The sequence below is a fragment of the Chlorocebus sabaeus genome, chromosome 6 (assembly GCF_047675955.1).
Source record: "Chlorocebus sabaeus isolate Y175 chromosome 6, mChlSab1.0.hap1, whole genome shotgun sequence".
Lineage (NCBI taxonomy): Eukaryota > Metazoa > Chordata > Mammalia > Primates > Cercopithecidae > Chlorocebus > Chlorocebus sabaeus.
Window position 1 is genome coordinate 13,483,749 of NC_132909.1, and position 12,416 is coordinate 13,496,164.

Genomic DNA, 12,416 nt, shown 5'->3' on the forward strand with positions numbered 1-12,416 from the left:
TGGGCAGTGAGGAGTGAGCTTGCCACACAAGAGGTCCCATTCATCACCCCTTGTCTTGCCTGTGGGTACTGTTGGCAGCATCGTAGATGATTGTTCTGCCACTTCATTTCTTCCGTTCAGTTCCTACCTTCTCATGGTTTCTCTGTGTCTTTCACAGAATATCATACCCAGAATGAGTGAGGGACCTCTGGACTTCCGTCCCTCTAATAGAAACAGCCAGGCAGTAGAAGGCAAGCCAGTGGCAGAGAGACTGTCCCAGAATATTGAGAGTCCTCAAATGAATTTCTCACGTCCTTCTAGTATTGTACTAGTCCCTGGTTATAAACAGGTTCTTGTTACTCGAGCCCTAAAAGATAAAAATAGCCAATAAAGAATATCAGAAAACATGGACACAATTTTTAAATCATCCACAACTATGGTCAATATGCCAGTTTGATCCTTTGCAGCCTGGGATCCAGAGGATCTCAAGGCATAAGTAATGATTATAAGTCAAATATGTGTGTGCCTTCCTGCCTTAACAGTGTTTTCTGGATTCCTATTGAATCTCACACGAGATGACACAGGTGGTGCACTGTGGAAAATTTGGCACCCTCCTGAAGTATGGCTTACAGATACCCAGAGTACAGTCACTCTGAGACACAGTGCAGGGAGAAGGCCATGTGGGCTTCCTGCATTTAAATGCCAGCTCCACCACTGCCTCACAGTATGGTGGAATAATGTGCTAGGTTACGTACCCTCTCTCTGACTTGGTTTCATCATTAGAAAATGAAGATAATATAATGATTTCTACTTCGATATTATTCTGAGGTTTAAGTCAGTTAATATGTGTACATCATTGGCAGATAGGAAGTGTTACAATAGTGTCAGATATTATTTATATACAGTGTCAGATATAGGATCATACTAGCATCTAGCTTCAAAACTTATTAATAGGAGCCTCTTCCTGTCATAAACATAAGTGCTCTAATAGTTATGATACATAAAGCCTAATTTTTCTCTAGGCTATTATTAGTTCAAGTCTGAAAGTCTGATGTCCCTGAGCCAGTCTTTTTTTTTTTTTTTTTTTTTTTGAGACGGAGTCTCGCTCTGTGGCCCAGGCTGGAGTGCAGTGGCCGGATCTCAGCTCACTGCAAGCTCCGCCTCCCCGGTTTACGGCATTCTCCTGCCTCGGCCTCCCGAGTAGCTGGGACTACAGGCGCCTGCCACCTCGCCCAGCTAGTTTTTTGTATTTTTTAGTAGAGACGGGGTTTCACCGTGTTAGCCAGGATGGTCTCGATCTCCTGACCTCGTGATCCGCCCGTCTCGGCCTCCTAAAGTGCTGGGATTACAGGCGTGAGCCACCGGGCCCGGCCCCTGAGCCAGTCTTTTACTAGTTCTCATCTCTGAATTGTCTTTAACCTCATAGGAGACAAGAATGGAAGGGATATGGAATATATTCAAGATGAAGAATTAAGGTTATTTTCACACGAAGAGCTCTCCTCCTGCAAAATCTGGGAAGAGGTGGTGGGTGAATTACCTGGGAGTCAAGACTGTAGAGTAAATCTGCAAGGAAAAGACTTCCAGTTCTCAGGAGATGCTGCTTCCCATCAAGCGTGGGAAGGAGCATCTACACAGTGTTTTCCAATTGAGAATTTCCTGGACAGTCTACAAGGGTATGGGCTTACCCCTTTAGAAAATCAACAGTTTCCAGCCTGGAGAGCTATAAGACCGATCCCCATTCAAGGATCTTGGGCAAAAGCATTTGTGAACCAGTCAGGGGATGTTCAAGAAAGATGTGAAAATCTCAACACAGAAGACACTGTATGTAAATGTAATTGGGATGATTACAGCTTTTGCTGGATATCTTGTCATGTTGATCATAGATTCCCTGAAATAGACAAGCCATGTGGTCGCAATAAATTTAGAAAAGACTGCATTAAAAACTTTGTACTTCACAATAACCCTGGAGAGAATGGCTTGAAAAGTAACGAATATGGAAATGGCTTCAGGGACGATTCAGACCTTCCCCCTGATCCAAGGGTACCTTTGAAAAAGAAAGGTAAGGGCTTGAGGCAGAGTGCCTATCTTAACAGACATCAAAGAATTCCCACAGGAGAGAAATCTGTTGAGAGTCTTCATCAAGGGGTGCACACAGGAAGGAGACCTTATAAATGTGAGGAGTGTGGGAAGGCGTTTGGTCGAAGTTCAAACCTGCTTGTCCATCAGAGGGTCCACACTGGAGAGAAACCGTATAAATGCAGCGAGTGTGGGAAGGCCTTCAGTTACAGCTCAGTGCTTCAGGTCCATCAAAGGCTGCACACAGCAGAGAAGCCCTACATCTGCAGCGAGTGTGGCAAAGGCTTCTGCACCAAGTTTGCACTCCTCAAGCACCAGCACGTTCACTCTGGAGAAAAGCCCTACACCTGTGTCGAGTGTGGAAAGGGATTCAGCTGGAGCTCCAGCCTCAGCAGTCATCAGAAGACACACACCGGTGAGCGGCCCTACCAGTGTGACAAGTGTGGCAAAAGTTTCAGTCAGAACTCGTACCTTCAAGCTCACCAGAGAGTTCACATGGGGCAGCATCTGTACGAATGCAATGTGTGTGGTAAGAGTTTCATTTACAACTCAGGGCTTCTCACGCATCAGAGACTGCACACAGGAGAGAAACCCTACAAATGCGAATGCGGGAAGGGCTTTGGCCGGCGCTCCGACCTCCACATCCATCAGAGGGTCCACACAGGAGAGAAACCCTATAAATGTGGTGAGTGTGGGAAGGGCTTCCGGCGGAATTCGGACGTTCACCACCACCAGTGGGTCCACACGGGAGAGAGGCCCTACATATGTGATGTGTGTGGGAAGGGTTTCATCTACAGCTCCGACCTCCTTATCCATCAGAGAGTCCACACTGGAGAGAAGCCCTATAAATGTGCTGAGTGTGGCAAAAGCTTCAGTTGCAGCTCAGGGCTTCTCATTCACCACAGAGTCCACACTAGTGAGAAACCTTTCAGATGCCAAGAGTGCGGAAAGGGCTTTAGGTGCACGTCAAGCCTTCACAAACATCAGCGAGTCCACACGGGGAAAAAGCCCTATACGTGTGATCGGTGTGGCAAGGGATTCAGTTATCGCTCTAATCTTCGCACCCACCAGAGGTTGCACACGGGAGAGAAACCCTACACTTGTCATGAATGTGGGAAGGGTTTCAGTTACGGCTCAGGTCTCATTAGTCACAAGAGAGTTCACACTGGTGAGAAGCCATACAGATGTCACGTGTGTGGGAAGTGCTATAGTCAGAGCTCACATCTTCAAGGTCATCAGAGGGTCCACACTGGTGAGAAACCCTATAAATGTGAGGAGTGTGGGAAGGGCTTTGGCCGCAGCTCCTGTCTTCATGTTCATCAGAGAGTCCACACTGGAGAGAAGCCCTATACATGTGATATGTGTGGGAAAGGCTTCAGGTACACCTCAGGGCTGCGGAACCACCAGAGAGTGCATTTAGATGAGAACCCTTATAAGTAGATGTACACAGAGGATTCCATCTGGGACCTGGGGCTTTCTGTCCATCTGAGAGCCAACACAGGAGAAAAACCATAGGAAAGTGACATGTAGGAGGGCTATAGGAGAAACTCATGATTTTACATTTATCTCATAGTCTGCATAGGAAGGGAAGACCTGGAAGTGTGATAAGTAAGCACTTCAGTTACAAATTTCAGTCTTTAAGAGTCTGTTGTGCAGCAGAGCAGGCTTTAAAGAAACAATGCAGCAGTGGTTTCAGTAAAAATCCTCACTTTCATCAGAATCTGCCTGGGAGGAAGCTTTTACAATGTACAAGTGGTGAGAATGTATCCAAGATGTCAATTATGGACATAGATTCTTTGTGTGGGTTGTATAGCTATCAATAGGACAGTGTAGGAACAAGTTTCACCTTCCTAAAACCAGTGTGGTACATACCTTATAAAGATCACTTTATAAAAACAAAAAGGTAACATTAACAGTTATTGAAACAAGTCACTCTGAGAAGACCAGGAAGAGTCCTCTTAGCAGATCTGTGTGTGTCTCACATTTTTATTATGTTTTTGTGACTGTATTTTATCTCATAGGTAAGCTTTACAGCTCTCAGAGGAGTTGTAGTAAACTGCAGAAATAGTTTACTTTCCAGGTTAAAAAAACAAAATCTGGCGTTGCATTGAGTTATTAATTACATTTATTTATTTATTGGCATTGCATTGAATTTATAGGTTAATTTTGAAAGAACGTGGCATCTTTGAAATGCTGATTTTTTTTTTCACTTAAAAAAATGACTTTTTCCCACTGATAGTATTTTACATGGTCCCTTAGTAATATTTCTTAGAGATGGTTAAAAATAGGTTCTGAGTTATCTTAAGCATATTTCTAGGAATTTGTTTTATTGCTGTCATGAATATAATGGTTTTGCTCCAGTTCATTTCATAGTTTAATGTATCAAATATTAGATATCTTAAAAATCACAAACGCCATTTCACCCTAAAGTAGTAAAATTAGCAGTAGTAAAATAGTCATCAAATCCCCCATCAGTGGGGGGGTTGTAGAAACATGCAGTCTGATATGGTTTGGCTCTGTGCCCCACCCAAATCTCATCTCAAATTTTAATCCCCATGTGTCAGAGGAGGGCCTTGGTCAGAGATGATTGGATCACGAGCGCAGATGTCTCCCTTGCTGTTCTCATGATAGTGAGTTCTCATGAGACCGATGGTTTTAAGGTGTAGCCCTTCCTCGTTCTCTCCTTCCTGCCCCCCTTGTGAAGAAGGTCCTTATTTCTCCTTTGCATTCAGCTGTGACTGTAAGTTTTTGGAGGCCTCCCCAGCCATGTGGAACTGTAAGTCAATTAAACCTCTTTCCTTTATAAATTACCCAGTCTCAGGTAGTTCTTTATAGCAGTGCAAAAATGGACTTATTTTTGCAAAAATGTACATAAGTCTTATGTACTTATTGGTAAGAGAGAAAATGGGTGCACGGTTTTTGAAAGAATTCGTTAACATATCAGTTCAATTTCTATAACCTTTGAAGTGGCAGTAAATACGTAGGTGGAGTTTTTTAAAGGTTTTTTTTTGTTTGTTTTTAAATAGCAAATGTTAATATTTCCAGTTTCCATTGGTAGGAAATTTTTAAAAATAAGTTCAGGCATATGTATGCAATGGAAAGCCATTAGAAATCTCTAGGCACACAGATAATGACGATGAAGGTTGCTCGTGAACTGTTTAGTGAACCAGGAGAAGTTTAGAACAATTATAGCACGACCCCATTTTGTTAATATGTTTTTCTATTTGTATGTTTAGAGCAACAGAGAAAAAAAATACTTATAAGAGGTCACTATCATTAACTAATCTCTAGTGGTGGGATTCTGAATATATAATACATACATTGTACTTTTATGTATTTTACTTTGTAACAAAGTATCTTTCAGTCTTATAATAACAGTAAAGCTATTTTTAAAAAATTATCCTGATGGAACAATCCGTTATGATTAAAGATTCATGTTGTAACCTCTACAACTTTTTTGGCTTTTTCTCCTGTTCACCCAACTCCCTGTACCAAAGATAAGGCATACAAATGAGTGATGTGAATACTCAGAGGGTACATCATTTTTGCTGACTGGTAGGAGATGAGGCCATCTAGATAATTAGGAGCCACGGTGTATCCATTTTGCAGTCCTGCCTTCTTGGACTAGTGAGCTCACGAGCCTGATTTTGTAGAGGGCAGCACATCATCATGTGTTCCTCCAGGATAACCTCTCTGTTTGGCGACTCAGGAAACCTGGGTCTGCTCTGGTCTGAGCCCTCTGCTGCCTGGAGCTGCCAAAGAGAGAAGACGTGTCAGGAGGTGGGGAACAGGCACTTTATATCTAAATAAAGAACATAACCAAAGTATTTACTGTGGGAAATAAGGTTTCGGAAGTGGGCAGGGGGCGGGGATAAAAAGTAATTTATGGGAACTGCAGCAGGGTCACTCGGGATGTAGGATTTCATGGCCAATAGAACAAATGCAGACACCATCCCCATCCCTCCTACCTCAAAGTTTGTGGCTGAAAAGTTTAACTCATTCTGTATTCCCTGAGGTTGTCAGCAGACTCCTCAAATTCTAGGCAGTATCTCCCCCAATGTTCTAGAGGCAGCTGTCAAATGTTGGCAGGGGCTGCAGTCATCTGAATGCTGGACTGGGGCCTGCAAGTTCTGCTCCCAAGATCACTTCAGGCAGGAGCCTCTCAGTTCCTTGCTGGCTGTTAACAGAAGTCTCTTTCTCACCTTGTGGGCTTCCCAGGGCTAAAGGCCTTCATCATGCAGCAAATGACATCCCCCAGAGTAAGTAATCAGAGAGGAGAGAGCAAGCCGGAAGCCAGGGTGCCTTTTATGACCCAATTTCTTAAGTCATCATCACTTCTGCTATATTCATGAGGAGTCACTAAGTCTAGGCTACACTTATGGGGAGGGGTCACATCTTAAAACCACAGCGCCTGTGTAATCATGGGAGACTAATGTGGATGGAATGGTCACGCCAACAGTGGGTCTGCCTTGTGCACTTGTGATGTCTCTTTTCTACTTCCGGGTCTGCAGTCCTTGAGGTCTCACTGGGTTGCCTAAAGTTTACTCAGGTGCCAACCAGCTGCTAGGATTTCAGTGGCAGTAAGGTATACAGACAGTTAAGGAGAGAAAGTGCAACTGTTGTGCAGTGGGTTGCTGTGGGGGTAGGAATTCAGTGCTTTCTATGAGATAAAATGAGGCGTTACTCTGTGGTGTCATTTTTTTTAATGCTCTATGGTAGAAAGGTTAATACAAGTTTAAGGGAATTTGCAGAGTTGTAAAAGCAGCCTGTCTGTGGGGACAACATTGGAAATAAAATCTGGTAGTACATAGAGAGATAATTAAGCAAGTTGTCGCTAACTGGAGTGGGTTGGTAGGGGAGATGGGTCTGGTCAGAATCTAAGGTTCATGCTGACAGTAACATTGTATCCTGCCAACAAGTTGATGATGTGGACGTTTGGTAAGGTGGGTTCAGATACAAAGGACACCAATATCCCAGAAGCATTTGTGGATCTAAACAAGTTGCAACTATACTTCAGGACAGTCGTCAGCCTGAATACAGATATCTCAAGTATAATAAGGGCATTGTGAAGTAACAGTATGCCTTCAAAATGAAGCATGCCAAGTTAGCAAGGGAATCTCCCAGCAACCATTAGGATGAGACAGTTTGACGGGAGGTCAGAACTTAAAATTCAGCTTAGCTATACTTGAGCGATCTCTTGCATCCAGATGTGTTGTTAAGAATACCGAAACACCTCAGTCTGTTGCACTGAACCCTGGAGTCACAGCATAACATGGGATTGTGCAATCTGGCCATCAGGAGTGACTGCATATCACATTCAGCTTCTCGAATGGCTATTATTGACATTTGGCCAGTCCATAGATACTATGTCAGACCCTATTTTAGCCACTAAGAGTTCAGCCATTAAGAATCATGCCTCTGCATAATCTGGGCATGGGGCCCTGCATGAAGCTGTCACAGGCAGGCAGCATGCAGAGCAGAAAGGCAGATCATGAAGTCGTACTGACCTGGGTTTAAGTCTGAGATCCGCCATTCCTTTCTTCATCTCTAAAACAGAATCACACTCTCTGCTTCACATAGAAATGTGATGTATTCACCCAATACATTTTTCACTCTTTTTCCTTTTACCAACGGGGTAGGTTTGTTTGCTTCCTTCAGGCCTGTTGAATGAAGCGTCTGTCTAGTCCCAAAAAGACTGGGTTCCTTCTGGATGGAACACTTGGGAAGGCAGTGCACCCCTCCCCCAAAACTTGGTCCCATGCATCTCTTCACCTGTACCGTTCTGCAATTTCCTTCAGAATCAACTGCTAAACATAAGTGTTTCCCTGAGTCCTGTCAGCTGCTCTAGGCAGATTAATGGAATTCAAAAAGGAAATGGTGGTGGAATTCTGATTTCTAGCCGGCCTGTCGGAAGCACAGGTCAAACAACCAGGCGCATGCCACTGTTTTCAATGTTTTCATTTTGAAAAGTCGTTTTAGACACAGGGTCTCTGTGCAATCGTCCTGAATCGACCCCCTGAGTAGCCAGGACCACAGGGGCACACCACCATGCCTGACTGTTCACCCATTTTTCCATTATTCATTTTTCCCCCATTTTGTGTTGTGTAGCTACTGTCTGTCATGTGTTCAGGATAATTTTCTCCAATAATTTGATCTCTGTTCTTCCTTTAATATACGATCAAATTCATAGACTTGACCTCAGGGCACGTAGGTTGAGAAGCACGATTTCAACCAAAAATTGATCCTTCCCTTTTTCGGTTTGAGACTTTGTTTATTTCACCGCTTGTTTCCTTAAGAATGTCTGCATGTTGCTAGGACTTTATTTCTTCCTTTGGAACCAAAACTTGGTCTGTCACTTCTTTGGTTTGAGACTTTATTTCACTCCTAGTGTCTTGTAAATATGCATATTTCTAGGACTTAATTTCTCTTTTTCCTAATGCAAATTACACATATGTTTAAGATAATACTGGTTTATGTTAAAATGCAAGCCCCCTTCCTACATCAACCACCTCTCCCTTAATTTCATTTCTCTCCCAAAATAACCATCAGTTTCACCTCTGTTTCAGATCAGCTTCTATATATTCACATGCATATTTGTATACAGTTAGAGTACAGATAGAGCACAGATAGAGTTTGACAGTTTTTGTTTGCTTTCACTTAGATGGTGCCATATTGACTAGATATTCTGCACCTTAGTTTTGTTTACATTGTCTCAGGGTTATTTCCATGTTCATATATATTAGTTACCTTATTTTTTGGGGGGCATAGTATTCCATACTATGGGTCTATCAAGTTAATAAACTGCTATAAACAGGATATCACCACTGATCCCACAGAAATACAAACTATCATCAGAGAATATTATAAATACCTCTACACAAATAAACTAGAAAATCTAGAAGAAATGGATAAATTCCTGGACACATACACCCTCCCAAGACTAAACCAGGAAGTTGAATCCCCGAGTAGATCAATAACAATTTCTGAAATTAAGGCAGTAATTAATGGTCTACCAACAAAGAAGCCCAGGACCAGGTGGATTCACAGCCGAATTCTACTGAATTCTACAAAGAAGAGCTAGTACCATTCCTTCTGAAACTATTCCAAACAATAGAAAAAGAGGGATTCCTTCCTAACTCATGTTATGAGGCCAGCATCATCCTCATACCAAAACCTGACAGAGATACAACAAGAAAATAACATTTCAGGCCAATATCCCTGATGAACATCAATACAGAAATCCTCAATAAAATACTGGCAAACCAAAATCAGCAGCACATCAAAAAGTTTATCAACCACGATCAAGTTGGCTTCATCCCTAGGATGCAAGGCTGGTTCAACATATGCAAATCAATAAACATCATCCATCACATAAACAGAACCAATGACAAAACCACATGATTATCTCGATAGATGCAGAAGAGGTCCTTGATAAAATTCAATATCCCTTATGCTAAAAAAAACTATCAATAAACGAGGTATTGATGGAACATATGTCAAAATAATAAGATATTTATGACAAACCCATAGCCAATATCATATGAAATGAGCAAAAGCTGGAAGCATTCCCTTTGAAAACCAGAACAAGACAAGGATGCCCTCTCTCACCACTCCTATTCAATACAGTATTGGAAGTTCTGGCTGGGGCAACCAGGCAAGAGAAAGAAATAAAGCATATTCAAATAGGAAGAGAGGAAGTCAAATTGTTCCCATTTGCATACAACATAATTGTATATTTAGGAAACCCCATCATCTCAGCCCAAAAACTCCTTAAGCTGATAAGCAACTTCAGCAGTCTCCTCAGGATACAAAATCAATGTGCAAAATTCACAAGCATTCTTATACACCAACAATAGACAAGCAGAGAGCCAAATCATGAGTGAACTCCCACTCACAATTGCTACAAAGAGAATAAAATACCTAGGAATAACACTTACAAGGGATGTGAAGGACCTCTTCAAGGAGAACTACAAACAGCTGCCCAAGGAAATGAGCACATAAACAAATGGAAAAACACTGCATGCTCATGGATAGGAAGAATTAGTATCATGAAAATGGCCACCATACTGCCCATAGTAATTTATAGATTCAATGCTATTCCCATCAAGCTACCAGTGACTTTCTTCGCAGAATTAGAAAAACTACTTTAAATTTCATATGGAACCAAAAAAGAGCCTGTAGAGCCAAGACAATCCTAAGCAAAAAAAAAAAAAAAAAAAAAAAAAAAAAAAAAAAACAAAGCTAGAGGAGGCATCACGCTACCTGACTTCAAACTATACTACAAGGCTACAGTAACCAAAACAGCATGGTATTGACACCAAAACAGATATATAGACCAATGGGACAGAACAGAGACCTCAAAAATAACACTACACATCTACAAGCATCTGATCTTTAACAAACCTGCCAAAAACAATGGTGAAAACATCCCTATTTAATAAATGATGCTGGGAAAACGGGCTAGCCATGTGCAGAAAATAGAAACTGAAACCCTTCCTTACACCTTATACAAAAATTAACTCAAGATTGGTTAAAGACTTAAATGTAAAACCCCAAACCATAAAAACCCTAGAAATAAACGTAGGCAGTACCATTCAGGACACAGGCATGGGCAAAGACTTCATGACTAAAACACTGACAGCAATTGCAACAAAAGCCAAAACTGACAAATGGGATCTAATCAAATCAAAGAGCTTCTGCACAGCAGAAGAAACTATCAACAGAGTGATCAGGCAACCTACAGAATGGGAGAAAATTGTTGCAAGTTACCCATCTGACAAGGGTCTAATATCCAGAATCTTCAAGGAACTTAAACTTACAAGAAAAAACAAGCCCATCAAAAAGTGGACAAAAGATATGAACAAACACTTCTCAAAAGAAGACATTTATGCAGCCAGCAAACATATGAAAGAAAGCTCATCACTTGTCATTAGAGAAATGCAAATCAAAACCACAATTAGATAGCAATCTGATGACAGAATGGCAATCATTAAGAAGTTAAGAAACAACAGATGCTGGAGAGAATGTGGAGAAATAGAAACGCTTTTACACTCTTGGTGGGAGTGTAGTTTAGTTCAACCACTGTGGAAGACAGTGTGGCAATTTCACAAGGATCTAGAACCAGAAATACCGTTTGACTCAGCAATCCCATTACTGGGTACATACCCAAAGGATTATAAATCATTCTACGATAAAGACGCATGCACATGTATGTTTAGTGCAGTACTATTCACAATAGCAAAGACTTGGAACCAACCCAAATGTCCATCAATCATAGACTGGATAAAGAAAATATGGCGTATATACACCATGGAATACTAAGCTATAAAAAAGAATGAGTTCATATCCTTTGCAGGGACATGGATAAAGCTCGAAACCATCAATCTCAGCAAACTAACACAGGAACAGAAAACCAAACACCGCATCTTCTCACTCATAAGTGGGAGTTGAACAATGAGAACATATGGGCACTGGGAAGGGAACATCACACATCGGGGCCTGTTGGTGGGTGGAGGGCAAGGAGAGGGATAGCATTAGGAGAAATATCTAATGTAGATAATGGGTTGATGCTTGCAGCAAATCACCATGGCTCATGTATACCTATGTAACAAACCTGCACATTCTGCATATGTATTCACGAATTTAAAGCAAAATAAATTTCAAAAAAAAAAAAAAGACTAAAAGCCAGATTCCTTTCATTGGTTTACAAGATGGTGTATCAGCTCTCACTCACTCTGTCATGCAAGCCTCCATCTCAGAGGGAACTTGCTGTTCCCTCTGGCTAAAACTCTTCGTACAGGTATTTGCATTGCTCATTTCCTTGCTTCATTAGGTCTTTACTCACACAGCACCTTGTCAGTGAAACCTTCTCTAACCTTCATATTGCATTCTCTATCTCTATCTGCCTCCCTTTTTCCTTAATTGCACATATAACCACCATATTTCCGGTGTCAGGATCACTAGCTGACACACAGTAGTTACCTAACAAATACGTGTTGAAGAAGCTATGCAGTCCCTGTCCTCTAAGCTTGTAGCCGGGTCTGAAGATGAGAAACCACAGTATAGTGCGATGATAAGAGAGGTGCCAGACATAGTGAGGACCTAATATAGTGGGGGATATCAAAGAAGGCTTCTTGGAGAAAATAACCAGAGACCTGAGGATAACAATAATAACAACAACACACAGTCTTCAAACTCTTTAGCATGACCTGCAAGATTCTTCAGCATTGGGCCCACAGTGATGTTTCCAGCATCATTTTGGTCACTCTTCCCTGTGATCCCGGTGCTCTGGTCGCTAGCCTAGTGCTTCCTATCATTTCATTGGACCACAGTATTTTCCACAGTCTGTATTTCTGTTAAAT

General features: G+C 41.8%; 1 protein-coding gene across 8 annotated transcripts in view; it reads left to right on the forward strand.

The window, feature by feature from the left end:
- ZNF229 (zinc finger protein 229) overlaps positions 1–11,730 on the forward strand; it is a 31,297-nt gene extending 19,567 nt beyond the window's left edge. For 7 of the 8 annotated variants that reach the window (XM_007997104.3, XM_007997103.3, XM_007997107.3 and 4 more), the window contains one exon: positions 1,406–11,730. In XM_007997104.3, the coding sequence (XP_007995295.2) occupies positions 1,406–3,495 (2,090 nt within the window). In that variant the 3' untranslated portion in view covers positions 3,496–11,730. Of the gene's footprint in view, positions 1–157 lie in introns of all 8 variants that reach the window. The other variant, XM_073016306.1, reaches the window with a different exon arrangement.
- The last annotated feature ends 686 nt before the right edge of the window (positions 11,731–12,416 follow it).